The sequence below is a fragment of the Myotis myotis genome, unplaced genomic scaffold (assembly GCF_014108235.1).
Source record: "Myotis myotis isolate mMyoMyo1 unplaced genomic scaffold, mMyoMyo1.p scaffold_m19_p_6, whole genome shotgun sequence".
In the NCBI taxonomy this organism is placed as follows: Eukaryota; Metazoa; Chordata; class Mammalia; order Chiroptera; family Vespertilionidae; genus Myotis; species Myotis myotis.
In genome coordinates this window covers 62,759,370-62,779,310 of record NW_023416368.1, presented here as the reverse complement: position 1 = coordinate 62,779,310, position 19,941 = coordinate 62,759,370, and the positions used below count along the sequence as shown (strand labels likewise).

At 35.3% G+C, this 19,941-nt stretch overlaps 1 protein-coding gene across 1 annotated transcript in view; it reads right to left on the bottom strand.

The window, feature by feature from the left end:
- FSTL5 (follistatin like 5) overlaps nt 1–19,941 on the bottom strand; it is a 602,839-nt gene that overhangs the window by 194,434 nt on the left and 388,464 nt on the right. The window contains exon 7 of the mRNA XM_036315585.1: nt 5,680–5,846. Within this exon, the coding sequence (XP_036171478.1) occupies nt 5,680–5,846 (167 nt within the window). The remainder of the gene's footprint in view (nt 1–5,679; nt 5,847–19,941) is intronic.

Below are 19,941 nucleotides of genomic sequence, written 5' to 3'. Positions count from 1 at the left end.
TTTGAATTAAAATAATCATTTCAATTGTTTTATTGTCTTTGAGTGTTGTTTTTTTTTAAATCAACAGAATGCTTTGATTTAAGTGGAGTTCAACTATACATGGTGAGAATTACTTCAAAAAAATGCATGGATAGAACTATCTTAAGAACCATCAGAGGAAAACTCATCAAAGTGGATACAAAAAGAAAAAAAAAAAGAACAGTTAAGGGAAAGGCCTGTAAAAAGCAAAACAAAACAATGAAAGAAATAAATTAAAGTCTGACATAAATACCAAAGAAATAAAGATGCTATGCAGAATTGCTTCAGTTTGAATTCAGATGGATAATCATATTCAATCAATGAAGAAAAATAAAACAAAAATTATAAAGTAGAACACTCTGTTATCCTCTTGGATGGCCTTTGATGGGGATGTAGAGATTGCTCTCCTGTCCCTCCTTTGTAACAGAAGGCTGAGCAGTGTGCCTACGTGAGTGAACAATTGTGTTTACCAGCCTCCCTAGTACAGTTATTGCAGTTATTGCTCATCAGTGACCCATAAACAGTTGTGGGATTTCCAGAAATAAGAACCATTTATCTTGCACCTGCTTTGTATGGCCGTGGACCTGGATTATAGATTGATGGAATATAGATTGGTGGCTGGAGCTCCAACAGACCTCTTGAACCCTGACATGACCTGAAGATGAAAGCCATGCTCTTGGAATGCCAGAAGAAGATAGGAGTTTGAGTTCTAGCTGCTTTCTGGAGCAGTCATGCCAGCTGTGGACAATATATTTTATGGAAAAATAAACTCCTGTGGATTTAGTTCACTATTTTTTCCCAGTCTCTTCTACTCAGTGCTAGACACAACTGCTAACATAGGATAGATAGATGTAGAAAACAAGTCACAAAACAAATACCAAGAGTGAGGAAAAACAACAGGAATCTGCAAAGGAATGGATTAAATTCATGTGAATAAGTCAAACTTTTAATCTCAGTGATATACACCACAGAATCACTTATAGGAAAATGGCTTAACGCAGTATTCAAACCAATTTCAGGTAAATATAGTGCCAGACTTAGCAAATAAAATATGGCAAAGTTGAATTTCAGAAGACAAGGATAACTTTTGTATAAGTATATCCTCTGAAACATTTGGTTCATACCTATAATGAAAAATTATTTATTGTATATCTGAAATTCAAAATTACCTGAGAATTCTGTATTTTATCTAGCAAGTTCACCTGTAAAGTTGTTGAAAGTTCATAATAATATATAGTATATCAGGTTATTTTCAAAGAAATAATATCCTCATGGGGCTTCACATTTGTTATTAAACACGATCAGCAATGCCATATTGAATCAAGCTATAGATAGTGATAAAATAAATAACATTTTATTGAACACTTGGTATGTGTCATTGGATTTAATAATAATCTCTCCTTTTATAGACAAATCAACTGAAGCTTAAATCGTTTCAGTCAATTCATTGTGTTACATAGCTAGTAAGTTATACAACTAGAATGGAAATCTAGGTTGATATGACATTATTTAATTTCAATGTTAAATAAAGACCAGATTATAATGAATGGTAAAAAATTAGAGATATTATAAATAAGATACACACAATAATGGCTTGGATTTTAAAACATAATTTCTCTCAGGAACAAAGGAAATAAAAATCTCTGCTATCCAAGGTTTTACTGAAAATTTTCTTGGTAAAGTGAGCACATCTGAAATGGTGCTGCATTTTATTTCCTCTCATTCCTTTACTCTTCGCTGCCAATCCCGTCAGCCAATTCTATCTTCTAATGATGTTTCCCTCAAATCTATACCATGTGTCTACGTTTGCCTTGCCTTCCTTAATTCAGCTCCCCTAACAAAGGGGACTCTGAGCCCAGGAACCAGCTGCAAAGAAGTAAGGTTAATAGGAGAGCCATCTTCTACTAGTATATCTCATAGCTCTTCACCTGCAAACCCGTGTTTATAGCTGAACAGACCAGGATTAGGACTAAGACTCAGTCACAATAATATTAGAATTATAGTTTGTGTGCCACCTTCCACCTAAAACAAGATGATCAAAATAAGCCAATTACCTTTTTCAGGAGTTTGGGCAGAAAGAGGATGACACGCATACAAATAGATGAAGTTATACTAGCTGATTGAATTTAATGATCTTTGGAGCAGTGATTAATACCAGATTGCTAATAGAGAGATAAATTAGCATGATTCCTAAAGCTAGATTGAATAGATAAAGGTCTTCCAGTTTTAGTCACTATAATTGGATAAAATTTGGTTCTGGCATTTCTTGTGTTTCCAAACTTCCTTATTACTATATGTATCCTAACATTGAATTTCTATTGTTTTAGGCAGATTGAATACATCTTTGTTCCCTGAAACATATATTACGAGAAAAAGAAGGAAGAAGAAGAGAGAGGAGGAAGAGAAAGACGAGGGAAAGGAGGAGAAGGAGAAAAAACAGAGAACCCAGTTTCATTGAACATATACAAACAGCCTTATAGTGTGTAACCAGCTTAAAAATGCTTATCTCAATAGTTCTCTCTCTCTCACACACACACAAAATGAGTTTATTCTATTCTTTCTTCAATTTTTGCTTAGGAAGTGAGAGCCTAGGCAACTTAACTTGCTTGAGGGTACGTAACTCCCAAGAGACTGGGTATTAATTGAAATCCAGACAGTCTGTAACCCCAGCCCTTCCTGCAAACCACTGTGTCATATTCTCTCTAATAGTTAAGTGATGTCCTTTTATTCATTTGGTACAAAAGAGAAGATAGGCGAAATGAAAAAGCTCCAAACAGCAGTTGAATACCAATCAGTATCATGTATAATATCAGAGAATATTAAATCTATTTGTAATATATAGGGACAAAATTAGTTGGAATATAATTTCCAAAGGGCAACATACATTTACAAAAATCTCACAGATCAAGTTTATGATCTAGAGTCAATCAGGTCCTGTAAATACCCCAGAGGCACCACTTATTAGGTCAACAACCTTGGCCTTCACTCTCTTAGCATAAATATCAACAGAGTAAATGAAGGATAAGGATCTCTGCTTCATGGAATTATTTTTAGGGCTAATAGATAATGAGCTAGTGAAATAATAAGTAGTAATATGAATCCATTCTATTAAATAAATAAAATAATCTTTGTAATTCATGAAAGGGCTCTTTTTCCACATATAAGAATGGGTGTGGATAAAAAAAATTGGGAGTAGTTATGCTATTTTAAAAAAAAGGTATTTATGTATTGACTAAGTAAATATATAGTAAATCCTGCCTTATATGTGTTAAAGAATTAGAAAGATTATTGCAAATTGTTACTGATTCCCTTTGACACGAAAGGCACTTATAATTTTAACTTTACATAATTTAATGGGAATTAAACCCACTTTTGTGGAAATAGATTAAATAATAAAAGGTTTTAAAAATGATTCATATATGAACTTTTAGAAAGTCTTCTTTGATTATAAACAAAGTATGGATGTAATTTACTATAGTAAAATCATCTTGATCTTTCAGCACATCAGACATCCATCTCTAAGAACAAAAAATACATTTTAAAGAGATGTAATTATAGATGTTTTTTAACATATTAGATCCCATAAATTAATTAGACCCATTCTTACTGTCAAACAATGGAACCCATTCTAGCTAGTTTTAAGCAGAAAATGAATTTAATAAATATATTAGGGAGCTCACAGACTATCCAGGAGAGCCCTGGGGAGTGAGAAGCCACAAGCAGTACAGTGGGACTGGTCCACTGAAGACACCATGGAAGCTGAACACTGACCACCCCTAGCTTTTATGACTGATGTTATTTACATAGTGAAGGCCTTATTTAAGCAGTAATAAATATAAAACAAAACACAATACTTAATGTTTTATAACTGTTTTAGTTTATCTATATTGGTAAATGGTTAAATTTATTTAGATAATTTGACAGTTGATGTCATAGTACTGAACTTCTAAAAAACACCAGGGTTATACTGGGAAATGAAATAAATATCCCTTCTTTCAAAGATATCTTTGGCTAGTCTCTGCAACTTTATGTGACAAACTGGTAGTTATATGTACACTATAGGTTATTAAGTTTTGTTCAACTTAAATATGGCTTGAGATAAAATTGTAACTTTTTAAAATATTGAAAGTGCTTTTAAAATCCTCAAAATGTATCTACTCTATGAAATGTATCCAAAATAACTTTATCTAATAAAAATCAATTTACTGATTCTAGAATTTATCTGATATTTACATATATTTTAATTACCTAACTTTTCTATAATCATTTTTTCTAGAAATCTGAAACATTTAGAACATACTCAAGAATTAGGAAGTAAGCAAATTAATTTACAAGATACATGCACAAGAGTAGGTCCATCATTGCAAGTTGTCCACAGAACAACACACATAGCACATTCTTCTTACTTTTGAAACAATATAATGAGCTTATTTTGAGATTTTTCAAACCACAGCAACCTAAAATACATGGTCTTCTGGAAAATAATAGTGGAAAGGTTGATAGTAATGACAGAGATATAAAATAAAAGATAAAAGGCATAAAGACAAACCCAAGTAGATTTTGTCTAGGGCCATGCCTCTCAAAGAATATTGCATGCTCCTGAGATTATAGCTTTCTATGCCACAATAGTCTTGATAGCTTAGAGAACTAAACATTATTCTCTGAGGAAAGTTCCCAGAGAACTTCAATATAAGTAAATTGAGAAGAAAATTATCAAAATAAACAAATTAATATTTCGGAAGCTACCTATTTTTGAATCATTTGAGGACATTAAAAAAGAATATTAATTAGTAAGATGTAACAAACAGGAGTGACTCTTGGGCCTGTGTTAGCAGTTCTTTATAAAGCAGCAAAGAATAAGGCCATAGACAATGGCTTTCTTGAGTGATAAAAAATAATTAAAATTTATATGGAAAGAGATCATAAAACCTCAAAATCACCAAGGCAAAGGATTGTACCACCTCATTTCCATAGACATCCCCTAACACAAAATTTTTACTTCTTTTCAACATCTAGGATGATGTTCACTTTTTGATGTTCACTTTCAGCAGATAGCATGAAAGAAACAAAAAAAAACCCCTGAAGTTTATTCTGTTTTTTGTGGGGTTTGTTTGTTTTGTTTGTTTGTTTTTTACCTTTGGAGCTATACCCTACTGAACTGAATCTACATTATGAATTTCTAGGAGTGAGTCAGAGTGGAGAAACGTGTCCCTTTATTCCTTTATTCTAGAAAAGTAAGTCTTTTATTTTATTTATTTGATGAATATTTATTGTTTCTGAAACATAAAGTATTTGAAGCAAAAAACTACTGTTTATCCACTTTAAAACTTTATAAGCCATAGAGTGTGGCTCCAGCACAATAGCAATTAATTGCTGGTAATTAGAGAAATTCTGAAAGTAAGACTTTTGTGGATTAAGTTGATGTGATTTCATACCTATTACAGTGCTCCATAGCCTGCTTACCACACCTATACAAGTGATTTAGAGAATTTCCAATCATCTACAGTGCACCTCCTGGTCAGTAGAATGAATATGACAATGTGTCAATAATTCTCTTCTACTCTGCACCCAATATTCATTAAGCTCTTTAGACTTCACAAAGTCTAGAGTATGTCACATGAAATATACAAATTACAAAGCAATGTCTATGTATGTACTCACATTGATGTCTTCCAAATCTAAGTTATTTAGAATAATATTGTTCCTCTTCCAGATGATGGGAGGTCGCAGGGCTCCCTGAATTGCACAGCTCAGAACAGCACTTTGTCCCACAGTTGCCGCTGTAATGCTTAGTTTCTGATCTTCAGGCAGACTCAACTGGATAACCTCTATAAGGAGAAAGTGTCAGTAATGCTGATGAGCACATAGTTTTGTATACACTTTTTAAATACTAGCAATTAAGGCTTGTGATGAAATGAAAAAAAGAGTAAATTTTTTCCAATAAAAGGTCAGAATGACATTTCAATTTAATTGATTGACAAGCATCCTCATGAGGGAAAGAACTATTAAACATGAAATGCATATCAGAAGTAGAGTTATAATAAGTCTGGCAGTTGCACCCAAATAGAAATAAATTATTTAACTGCCAAAGCGACATGTAGTGTGTCATTAGCATTGAAATAAAAATGATATTGTTTATTCACTGATAGATTTATATTGTAGGTGAGGTGAGATCATTGCTGGCTGGCTTCAGAGAATACAGCCATAGCTGAATAGATAAAATACATCATTATGCTGGGAAACATAAATTGACTCAAAAAGAATAAGATTTATTTGCAAAGTTGAAGGAGGAAAAACTAAACTTCGCCAACCAAACAGCAATTAAGTGAAATTCTGATAGTTGTCTTTATCAGATAGTGTTGGTACATACTGATCTTTAAAATTTAAACCTAATTATAATATTTTAAAAATAATCATTAAATACATTTCTTCTAATAATTATGCTGAAATAAAAATATAATTTATAATCTGGTTCTAGATTTCCTTTTCTGTTTTCAGAGAATCCTTACCAACTTTGGGAATTAATAACTCTGTCTTAGTCCATTATCCTGAGAGATGACTCGAATAATCCTACCAGTTTTCATCCAGGTGATAACTACCCTTTACTTTTTAACTGACCTTCACAGACACTCTAAGAGAAACACTAACCAAATGAATTTTATAAAATCTATATATATAAAAGCCAACCGACCAGAACAACAGAATGACTGGAACGACTGGTTGCTATGACACACACTGTGGGGGCCAACAGGTATGAACGGGGCCCCAATTGTCCCCAACCTCCTGCGGCCCCTCCCTCCGGCCAGCCTAGCCCCCAATTAGGCCCCCCACACTAATCAGCTGGCCAACCACCCAAGGCCCCTCCCCCCCACTGGCCTGGCCCCCACTGGGCCCCCATTGGCTGCGGGGCCAGCAGCCAACCTCCAGCATCCTTCCCCCCAGCTGGCCCCACCCCTGATCAGCCTCCATGGGGTGGGCGGGCCGGACCCAACCTGTGCATGGATTCATGCACCGGGCCTCTAGTATTTATAAAATATTCAATTAATAGATCTTTAATTTGTTGGTACTATAACAAGTTAAAAATGGCACACATCTTTGTATCAGAAGGCTAGAATAATTCCCTACATGCACATGTTAGGTTAATGTTGTGATCTCAGTTGTCATGGAAAAGAATGAAACAAAATGGTTTCAGCTGTCTGTGGCAGCAAAAGCCAGACTCCTGAGACATGATCTGGTGCAAAAGAAAAGAGGATTTTTCAGGTGCCTGCACCTGGGAGAATGGTGGATTCCAGTTCCAAAGATTATCTCACCTTCCTGCTCAATCCCACTGTCACTATAGGGATAGGGAGGGGAGGGAGTTCTTTTTCTATCCAATTACCCTGCTAGCTTTTCTTGTGCTCAGGCCCTATCCATTCATCTTTCTAGCCTTTGGCACACTCAGTGTAAAAACCTTCCTGAGTCATCCCTGGCACTCTCCAACTGTATGGTAACAGGATCACTGGCTGACACACTATTTTCTGGGGAAAATAAACAGAAATATATTGACTTTTATATGTGCTTATATAAATTCTAGTATCTAAATCTAAAAGCCAAGGTTATTTAAGTTATCATTGTTTTGTTTAGTCAAAGAAGGTGGCAGGCACACTTTTAAAGCCTAAAAGAGACATCAGCCCAAGTTTATTTTTTTTGGTCATTACATCACTGAAAGAATGAAATGCATAACAAGCATCTTGCTCAGTCATTTGTACTGTGAGTTTAATGTTCCCTCATGGCATTTATTCGTAGTCACATTTTATTTCAAGGTTTTCTGAAAAAGAACATAAGAAATATTTTCAACCTGCTTTCTTTAATACTCACTATGATATATATATAATCTAAGTGACCATTATATATAATGGTATTATATATATATAATCTAAGTGACCATTTGACTATTTGACCATTCAACCGGTACCTATGACATGCACTGGCCTGAGGGGATTGGGCAGAAACCAGCAGTCTGACATCCCCTGAGGGGTCCTGGCATATGAAAGGGCGCAGGCCAGGCAGAGGGACCCCACTGGTGCACGAATCCATGCACTGGGCCTCTAGTATTTACATAAAATCACTAAAAGAAACTATATTTGACCAATTAAACATAGAAAAAATTGAAATTTGCAGAGTGTTTCTTTTTTAAAAGTAACTATTATAAACTATAGGAAGAGAGGATACTATAAAAGTAATAGCATTATGTAGAGTACCATATAAGAATTATTAATAATTTTCCAATAACATTCCTAAATTTCAGCTTCTGGTTCCTATTAAAATCATATAAGATATAAGGGGACATCTGGTTCTAAAAACAGCTTGCTGGCATTGGCTATTCTGACATTTAGAAATACAATTGCCATTAAGTCACCTTGGAATCTCTTTACTAACTTCCTCTATCTGGTATTAGGTCCCAGGTCACTCGAATTGGGTGAGATTTTGGTAGTTACACATTACATAGATAATATGAACATGTTAGAATAAATGCTGAGGTTTGGCATAACATTATATGGGACATCTTCCTAAAATATAATTTTTTTGAGAGGATGCATAATTTGAAATAACAATTACTATCCACCCAGGAATATTAGCATGCAAAGCTTTTTATTTAATTTGGAGATTAAATTTTAAATTGATTTTATCTCAGCAATATGTATTATTAAATAATGATAGGCATTTTGAAACTATTTAAAATTTCTCTCCTGCATATTTCATGCTACGTTTCAACTCTTCCCTAATATATTACATAGAATTACATGTACAAATTCAATTATATTCACTTGTTACTTATCAAAATCAAATGGTCCTTTCATTAAATAATTTAGTAGTAAGATTTATTTTCTCTACATAGCTATTGTGCTCACCTTTACTAATCTTTGTGATAGTTATTAACAAGTAAAGATCTCATCTCTCAAAACCACAAATGTTAAACATTTTTATCCTTAAGTTCTAAATTTTATCAAAAATGCTTTAATGATGAATAAAAGACATAAAACATACCATATTTATGCTTTATAAATGGTTGTTATATCTAGAAATGCATTAATAACCTGAAACAATATCTGTGAATCAATCTATAAATTAATTTAAAACTGATTTTAAGAGCTACTGGTTGTCTCTGAGTATGTGTACATTTGGGTAATTGTAGTTTATTAGAGAAATGTGAGTTCAAAGAAAAATAGTGAAAATAATCCTTTACCAATTATGAATAATTTATATTTTATAAATATACATTAATGATGGCATATTTTATTCTATAATAATCTACTCACAAACTCCTTATGTTAGTTATATACAGACAACTGCTTTGCAACAAATAACATCAATGATTTTAACACCTGCTTCATTCCTTCAGCTCCAGTGATAATGCACATTTGAAAGTTTTTTAATCAAAATTATCCATTGTACAATATCAAAAGTAATCTGATGCCATGGTAAAAGGTAAAAACATATAGGCTAAGCATAACAAATAATACTGAGCATTTAAAAAAAATACTTCAGTACTACTTCCGGTATGTAAATTGTGCATCTGATCAGAGGCCATTTCTCAAGAAAATAGCTCAACCTATGGTGTTCCTTCTGATCTCATGTTATGAATGAAGACTATTATTGTCATTTCTAGACCAGCTTTTTTCCTTTGATTACAATGAAAGCTAAGAGCTTGTAAAATAGTTTCTCCCTACAGGTCTCTTTCTCATTTTCACAAGTTGGCTTAGAGGAATATTAAGAGATTACTTGAAAGGAATAAAAAAATGTAAGTCTCCTCTGGCAGAATCTGAAGCCAAAGAGACAAGTATAGTTGAACACAACTTCAACCACAGCAGGTAAGTAGTAATAAGGAATTTTTCCAATAGCAACGAGGTAATAAGAATAGTAATAGGAGTTTGGGTAAAAATAGTATGTGGCTTTAAAAAGGAACAGATTGGGAACAAAATATTATGAATATTTGTGACATACCAGTTAAAAAGAAGATAATTTTAGTAGCTTTATTTGAAAATAAATTATTTCAATATCATAAGAACGTAATTTTTCATAAAAATAATTCTGTTCCTTTAATTACCTATACCTTTTAAACTTCCTAAATTCAGACTTATATTGAATATTTCATTTAATTCATTTAAATATGAGTCTCATATTATCTTATTGCCCTGATCATGCTTATGACTCTTATACGAATGAAGCCTAGAAAAAAAATTTCCCACAATATTTTAAAATAACATTTATTTTCCCTTCTCTATTTCACTAAAAGAAATTACTAATTAAAAACAAATAATAATAAAATTATTAAGTCAGAAACACTTCACGAAAAAAGACAGGAATCCTAGGTGGAATTAATTAGTTATTCTTATAATAAGAAGTGACAGTTACTCAAGGACAAGCTTCTTAATTAATTGGGCTATTCTGATATTATCTTTTTTGAAGAAGTAGTTGATTTCAAGATAAATGCTAATGCTTACCTAATTTAGAGAGGCCAAGATATACACTAACTTATTATGATAAAATGTCTAGAACTTTTGATACTAATTGCTTATCTATAAACTATTATATGCTTGCATTATAATTAAAATTATAAAATTACAAGAATAAGAGTGAGAATGGAATTATTTGAAAGACACGAAAAGGACTTAGAATCACAAGCATAAATAAAAGAATTTAGCCATTAGACTAAAAAGGTCATTTCTTCCTATGTCATTGGTGGGATTTAAAAATAATGGGAAAATATATAAAATGGCTACCAAAAAAAAAAGATATTCTGTAAAACAGTGAAGCAAAGGTTTTGTGCAAAAGTGGAATTTCATTTTTATTCTCTTTATAATTCTGTAACAATACAATATTATAGATATGACTGTATTTTGATAATACTTGAAGCAGTTTTACATGTTAACAATAGTGAGTTTCATTTTCTTTTTTTATGACTTTGGTATTCCTTCCGTGGTCTCATGAATATAGCACAATTATCATTCAACTTTTCTGCTCAATTTTATTTAATTTCCTTCTTTCAAATAATTATATACAATTGAATTTTAAACTGAAATATGTGAAGAAGTCTACTCATTCAGTGATATATATATGACATTAATAACTGGAAAATAATTCTTTTTTATGAAGAATAGTTTTCATTTGACACCTGACCTAACAAAATTGTCTCCAACAAAAAATCAGATAGCTGCCCAAAGTAGTCAAGTTAATTTTAAGTATATGATTTGGAAAACTTCAAATGTGCATACAACTGGATAACTTAACATTAAAGGTGTATAGGTAGGAATAATAAGGCATTGACAGTTCAAGGTATATTCTACCAAGATTAACATTTATTTACAAGTGAGTTGCTCCTTGTCAGGCTAGAGTAAAAGAGAATAAATGTCAGATTCACTGAGCACTTACTATTTTTCAAACATTGTTCTAAATATTTACTCCATTTAGTCTTCAAAACCACCCTATGCAGTAAATGCTGTTGTGATCCTGATTTTTTATTTTATTTCTGATGCTATTATGTTTAAAGATATATTGAAGCTTCAGCAGCCATCTTGCGATCAGATAGGAACTTTCCTCAACATACTAAGGATGGCTAATGCAAAGACAGAAGGAGTTCAGGTCCTTGATCATAATTGGCCAGAAGAGAAAAAAATATCTTGTCTTTGGACATCTTGCAAAGTAGTCATCTTGAAAAGATACAAGCTACTGACAATGAAGTCTGAATAGCATAAAGGATAAAACCCAGATCCAAGACATGACTTCGATGTCTGCCTGAGTTTGACTTCCAATGCACACTATTTAGAAGATTTTGACAATTATTTAAACTTTATGACTCTTAATTTTTACATCTTTAAAATAAAAATGGCCCCTTTTAACAGTATTGTGAAAATAATATATGACATTTTAAAATACTTATTACAGAACCTGGCCTTTAGTAAATTCAGAATATGCTGCAGCTGTTAAGACTGACATAACTTGGTATGGGGATTGGGGGAATGAGAAGATATAAACCAAGAATTTATATACTTATATACATAGCCCATGGACACAGGTAATAGTGGGGTGAAGACCTGGGGGGTTGGTAGGGGCTGGGAAGAGGGGGGTTAAAGGGGGTTAAAGTGAGAGACATATGTAATACTAGCAACAATAAAAAATATATATTTAAAAAACAGTAAAGATCTAATGAAGTATCTGTAGATTAAGATAGGCACCATTTCACCATGTTTAGGAATGAAACATGATCACTTTGAGAAAGGCACTGTTTATGTAAAATAATATTGGTTTTATTTTCATAGATATTACTTAAGCTGAGAGGAAAAACCCAGGCTCATGGCTCATAAGGCAGCTTATGCTCTACTTTGGCTCTACTCTTGCACGTAGAGTACATGTCCTTGAGGTTGTACTTAAATATATGCATATCTATATATATAAAAGCCTAAGCAACAGTTAGGACTGAATGACTGGTCACTAGGATGTGCACTGACCACCAGGGCCAGACGCTCAATGCAGGAGCTGCCCCCTGATCGTCAGTGCACTCCCATAGCCAACCTCCTGTGGCCGGCAGCTGGCCAACCTCCCGGGCTGGCTGGGCTGAAGGACCCCACCCATGCACAAATTTGTGCACCAGGCCTCTTGTGAAAAAATAAGACTGTGGAACATAGTGATAATCAGTCTTCCACTTAAAAATTATAGAAAATATCAACAAAATATTGAAATAATCAAGTGTCTTTTTCATGTATGAATTATTGGTATAAATATCATATATGATTTGAGAAAGTGTGATATTATACTCTAAATACCTGAATTACTAAATACATAAAATACTGAATTAACTTACTATATTTAATAATTTTTAAAAGATTTTAGTAAACTAAGAAGAGAAATTGCATAGACATATGAAGGAGAGAATCTAACATGTAGAGTTTGCTGTGTATCCTCATTTGTCAGTCAGGGTAAAGCAATCAGCTAATCAATACCCATTCCTGTATGTTAACAGTGTGCTCAGTGGTGTGTTAAAAAGCTATCAGAGAAAAAAGGAAAGAATGTTAGCCTTCAACTTATTCCTTCAACTATCTCTAGGAAACCCCAGGATGTTAATGTTGGAGTCAATCAAATGACATGTTATTTGCTCTTTCTTTAATAAATTGATTTTTTCACTATTTTTAAGATTACTGTCAGTCACACAGAGCTCAATGAATGAACTATTCCCTGCATTCAGTGTAATAGAACCTGAGCCTTTCAGACTGAAAAAACAACGAAACACTTTAGCATTGTTTGCCTAAATAAAACAATTCAGATAAAAGAGATTGCTACTTGCCTTAACATGCTGCTATTTCTGATAAAACTGAAACTAGGTTCCAGAGCATTTGCCTTCACTATGAAGTTTTCCAGTTAAAGATTCTTTAATATGTTACAGCAAATAGATGTGAAAGATGGGGAGTTGGCCACTTGTAGTTGGACATTTTGGCAGCTCTTCACAGTGTCTGATGAAGCGGTCTCAGCTATGCAAATCCAGAAACAAATTTAACAATTCATCCAGAATTAATTAGGCTATTGGGGATTTACTGAACTAATAAAAATCACAGAATATCTTTGTTCAGAGTGGAATAACAATTTATTCATTTACATTTGGGAAGACATCAGGTTTAGTCAGCTCTGAGCCTGGGAATCTCTCTTTGAATGCACAGGTCAACAGCTTCTCAAGATTGATGAACAGAAAGTTACAAAAAAGAGTCTGCTATTCTCAAACCAGTCAAGCTCTAATCAGCTAATGAATTGCCCTTTTCAACTCTAAAGACATTTCTGTCTACAGAACCTTTCTTTTTCTTGTCACTTCCAAGTTTATTGACAAATTCTTAATTCTTCTTAGTTCTTGCCTCCTTTTTCCCTTTTCTTTTTTTTTTTTTTTTTTTTCACAACATGCACATCACCCAAAGGTTTGCAAGTAGAGCATTAACTTAGGTAGGCTGTAAAGGAGTTGAGTATATTAGCGTTTTATTCATGTTAGCAGATGTTAACCATAGTCCTGGGCTTGGCAAACTATGCGGATGGGCCAAATCCAGCCCACCATCACATGTTTTTGCATATAAAGTTGTATTGAAACTCAGCTATACCCATTCATTATTTATGGTATCATCTAGGCTGCTTTCAGCTATATACTCATACACTACAAACCAATATTTTGGTCAATGATGGGCTGAATAAATGCTATGGGCCATAAGATTATAGTGTATAACCTAGGTGTGGGGCATGCTATACCATCTAGGTTTATGTGAGTGCCTTCTATGAAGTTCACAGAACAATGAAATCACCTAAGGACAAATTTCTCAGAATTCTCTTCATTGTTAAGCCATACGTTAGGGCAGACTTGACTAGTTGATACAGAAAATTTATGTCATGTAGAAACTAAAATATTTGCTCTCTGGCCCTTTACAGAAAGTTGCCTAGTCCTTGAGAAACTACCTTGCTGGTTTCTACATTCCTTGCACATGCTATAGTAATTTAAATGTGATCTATTGGATTATGCTCATTGTCTAGGTTCAGAACACTAAGCATAAGATAATTTGCATATAGAATACATGAAAACTGCTCCCATTTATATATGTACTAGAGGCCTGTTGATCAAAATTTGTGCATGGGAGGGGTCCCTAGGCCTCGCCTGCACCCTTTCCAATCTGGGACCCCTTGGGGGATGTCTCACTGCTGGTTTAACCAGCAGTTGGACATCCCTCTGGCAATCTGGGACCGCTGGCTCCTAACCACTCACTTGCCTGCCTGCCTGATTGCCCCTATCCACCTCTGCCTGCCAGCTGATTGCCCCTAACTGCTCTCCCCTGACGACCTGATCACCCCTAACCACCTCCACCTTGATCCTTGCCACCATGGCTTCATCCAAAAGGACAGCCAGAAGATGTCCAATCTATCTGGTCTAATTAGAATATTACCCTTTTATTAGTATAGATAAGTTTGTAAGCAAGCAATGCATTTTTTATCTTCTTTGAAAGGTATGTAAATGATAAATATACGTTTTTATAATAACTATGACAGTTGCTACTTCTAGAGTCCAGTGCAAATTGTAAAGAGTTAAATACATCCTGTCCAAATGCAATTTATTACTCCCTGATAGCAGCATCCCATGGGGTCTATCTTATCCAAGTTTATCATGTAGAACAATGATCATTCTTTCTGTTTCTAACATCCAATAAAAATACTAATTCCCAGGACACATTTCTCAGCCAGTAGGGAAGCAATCAGATGATCCCTTGTAAATTTTTTCACAGTGCTAATCTGTGAACAAGCTTGATTTCCAAGAAAGTGTTTACATTTTAATAGGCAACATTTTAATTCAAATGTGTCTTTAACCACCAAATGCTTTGGAGAAGAAATGCTCTGGAGAAGGAAAATTTTCCAAGTAGTTCATGTCAACTCTGCTACCTCCTTCTCTAGGAAATCAGAGGGACCAGGATCTGACCAAGGCAGGCTTGTTTCCCTCCCTTTGACTAAACTTTAGGCAAAACCTACCCAGATTATTAACCTCTGATCACCCCTGTTTTAGAACATTTATTTTAGGAAATTAGAAAACTTTGTAAAAACTTCATCTATCTTTTTGAGATGTAAATCTTCTTGTCAGTTTTAAAACCTTGGAAGGTCTTTCTCAAGGACCTTTGAAATATGGTCATTAAATAAAACAGTGTCCATACACCAGGCTCTAGGAAAGTGCCAGAGCCTAAATCTGGTTAAGCACCAATTAACAGATACCTGTGGTCTAATCAAGTTGATTAACTTCACCTCCACCCTTTTGTCCTTCAGAATTTTCCACTTGTTCATTCCAGAGCTTGATATCTGCTACCCTTTGTTTCAGAAGAGTTGAGTTCAGTCTCTCTCCCTATTTCAAAAGTCTTAACTCTTGTTATTAAAAGCATTGGATAAACTCTTGCCTTTTTAACTTCTCTGGTGCAGTGTTTCATTGACAATCAGAAATTAGGTTTTCTTTCTGAAAAATCATCAATATTTGATAATCTTAATTTCCTCTCATTCACACTTAAGACACAGGGAGTTTACAAAGTATTAATGAGAGGACAAGTAAGATATCTAATCTAATAAAAGAGAAACAAGCAAATTGACTGTACCTCCACTACACCCCAAGCCACGCCCACCAGCCAATCAGAGTGACTATATGCAAATTAACCCAACCAAGATGGCGGCCGGCAGCCATGGAGCTGGAGCAAGCAGGAGGCTTGGTTGCCCCGGTGATGGAGGAAGCCAAGCTTCCTGCCTGCCCTGGCCGGCTGTGGCCTCCGCTCAAGGCAACAAAATTTCAATTCTAGAAGACAAATAAATCCCAGATATCTGCTTCCAGTCTGTGGCTGTGGCCAGCCTGAAAACTTCCCTCAGCCCCTCACCCAGGGTGGCCAGGCACCCCAGTGGGGACCCCCACCCTGAAGGAGCTGTGGCCAGCATGAAAATGGTTCTCAGCCCTCACCCAGGCTGGCCAAACCCCCATGGGGTGAGGGTCCCCACTGTGGGGCTTGACTAGCCTGCAAACAGCCGTCAGTATCGCACCCAGGCTGGCCATGAAACCCAGTGGGGACCCCTACCCTGAAGGGAGTGTGGCCAGCCTGAAAATGGCCCTCAGCCCCTCACCCAGGCTGGCCAGGCACCCCAGTGGGACCCCCCTACCATGATGGGGCTGTGGCCAGCCTGCAAAGAGCCATGCGCCCCTTACCCAGGCTGGCCAGGCACCCCAGTGGGACCTCCACCCTGAAGGGGGTGTCGCCAGCCTGAAAACAGCCCTCAGCCCTTCACCCAGGCTGGCCACACCCTCATGGTGTGAGGGTCCTTACTGGGGGGCTTGGCCAGCCTGCAAACAGCCATCAGCCCCTCACCCAGCCTGGCCAGGCACCCCAGTTGGGACCCCCAACCTGAAGGGGATGTGGCCAGCCTGAAAATTGCCCTCAGCCCCTCACTCAGGCTGGCCAGGCACCCCAGCAGGACCCCCACCCTGATCCAGGACACCCTTCAGGGCAAACCAGCTGGCCCCCACCCATGCACCAGGCCTCTATCCTGTATAATAAAAGGGTAATAGGCAAATTGACCCTAACAGAAGAACGACTGGGAATGACTGGTCACTATGACACACGCTGACCACCAGGGGGCAGATGCTCAATGCAGGAGCTGTCCACTGGTGGTCAGTGCACTCCCACAGGGGGAGCTCTGCTCAGCCACAAGCCAGGCTGACGGCTGCCAGCACAGCGGTGATGGCGGAAGCCTCTCCCGCCTTCTCAGAAGTGCTAAGAATGTCCAACTGCATCTTAGGCCTGCTCTCCGCTGGCAAGTGGCCATCCTCCAAGGGCTCCTGGGCTGCCAGAGGGATGTCTGACTGCCAGCTTAGGCCCGTTCCCCTGGGGAGCAGGTCTAAGCCAACAGGTGGACATCCCCCAAGGTTTCCCAGACTGCGAGAGGGCACAGGCCGGGCTGAGGGACAAGTGCACAAATTTTTGTGCACTGGGCCTCTAATATAGATATATAGATATAGATATAGATATAGATATAGATATAGATATAGATATAGATATAGATATAGATATGTAGATGTAGATGTAGATATAGATAGATATAGATATAGATATAGATATAGATATAGATATAGATATAGATATAGATATAGATAGATATAGATATATAACTTGTCCTCTCATTAATACTTTGTAAACTGGTATAGAGTTGAAGGATTAAAAAAAAAAAAAGATTGTCCTGATTTATTATCACTTCTCCCAAAACAAAAAAGCCTACATTTAAGGATTTTTACAATCCTATGATTGCTCAAACAATGATGGGGTTTATATCACTTAGAAAGCTAGGATTGCATCTTCTCTGCATATGATGTAGTTTTAATTACTTTAAAATGTACTTCTCTTAGGATTTCCAGGCATAATTTTAAACAATATCACTACCTTGAAACTACAGGTCTTTAGAAATCCTATTTAAATACTGTATAATTGGAAGCTCTGGCAAACCAAATGCTATCTAAATGCCTAAAAATTCAGAATTAGGGTCATTTATCATCAGAACAACAACAAAAAAGATATGAACAATTATACACTTAAAAAAGTGAGTGTGAATAGATGCTCTTTACATAGATCACTAAAATTAAATTAATGTACTAGACTTAAATTGCACATATTGAAAATACATTTATATAAATTAGACCTGGCATGGCTTTAATTTAAATTCTATAAGTAGAGGTCTCAGATTTGCTAAAGCATATCTGCTTATTTGAGAAAAGGGATCCAGTACAGTAAATATCAGAATCTACATTTTGGGGCTTTTTATTTTTAAATATACAAATTTCAGTCTTTTATACCAATTCAATATTTGTAGTAAGTTTCTTGAATTTGTGGAGATTTTCCTTAGGCACCCTATTTTTTATCTTGCTCATTTGAGGAAATTTTTGAACAGCATTAACTAAAAAAATTAAATGCATTTTTTTTTTTAAATAATGTTACGGCAAAGTAACCAGAGATGGGAAAACAGACCACCAAGCATTCAGGACATGCAAAAATTCAACTTTATTCCAGAAGCAGCGCTGCTGGCACAGGGGAATCAGCTCCCAAAGCTGAGCAAAATGTATCCTGCTGAACCCAGTTATATATATCCCCAGATTCTGTTTCTTGCTTCTGGGTCTATGTAGGGGGTTTTCTAAAAGTTATTTTGCTGAAAAGTAGGTTATAATAGTCCCCTAGCTGACACCAGCTGCTAACACCCAGGCACCTGGTTTCGGTTCAAAGCCTCTGAAACTTACTGTTCCAGAATGTGGGTCTGCACAGTGCAGCAAGCTGGGGCTAGGCTGATTATTAGATAAGCAAGCACCCTGCTACTGCAGTGCTTGGGTTAAGCCGCCATTTCAATAGAAGTTGGAGGCAAATCCAAAAAAAGATTTTTAGTTATCCTTAAAAAATAAAAGCATAAACTGTGTATTGCTTCATATATTTTTAAAAAATAAAATAAAATAGTTATTTTTGGTTAAGTAGATAAAAGATTGAGTCAAACTCTTCTGATGATTTCTAGCCTCAGATACTATATTCATTCCTTTGTAATAAATACATGTTAAAAGAGTTCAGTTCAATTGTGAAATGTCAGTAGTTTTATATTTAAGTCTGAGTTTTGTATTATTAATTTGTGACATAAAATACATAATTTATCAGATTAAATTTGTTCATTTTAAATATTAATTTTTGATGGTATATTTTTTAAAATTATATAAAATTAGCAGTATATTTCAATGTACATTTATAAAATGTCAATGGAAAAAGTCATAGTATTTTAAGCTTTATAATCTGTTTCATTTATAATTAAGGCTATTTTCAGATATGACCAAACACTGTACTATGTACAAAATTATTAACAGGTGGTTTTGTGTTGGTTGGATGCTATTTAGTATATAATGTAGTATATAATAAAAGGAAACTAAAGGATTAGTGCAAAAACAAAACACTCCATAGGTATTTGCTATTGATAGAATTTTTAAAATATGTACACACACACACACACACACACACATACATCTGTATATTTGGCAGGAAACCAAATTTTAAAGTTTTACAGCATTGACACTGTAACAAAAGGAACTTCTTCGGGAAGAGAGCATAAGTGGGAACAAATAAAATGAAGACAGAATAAAATAAAAAGAGTTTGTGCAGCTAATCCAACAGGAGTAATATACAGATTAAAAAACAGGCAACTGAGAAAATATTTTGTGCAGAATCATATCACCTACTGCTTTTTCCCCCTCCAGTGCTACCCTAGCCTTTGATGTTAGTAATACTAGGAATAAGAAATGATCCATACCCTTTTTATATTTTCATCCTTCTTACAAAAAAATAAAATAAAATTACTTCAAGACTCAACAGCCAGAGATGC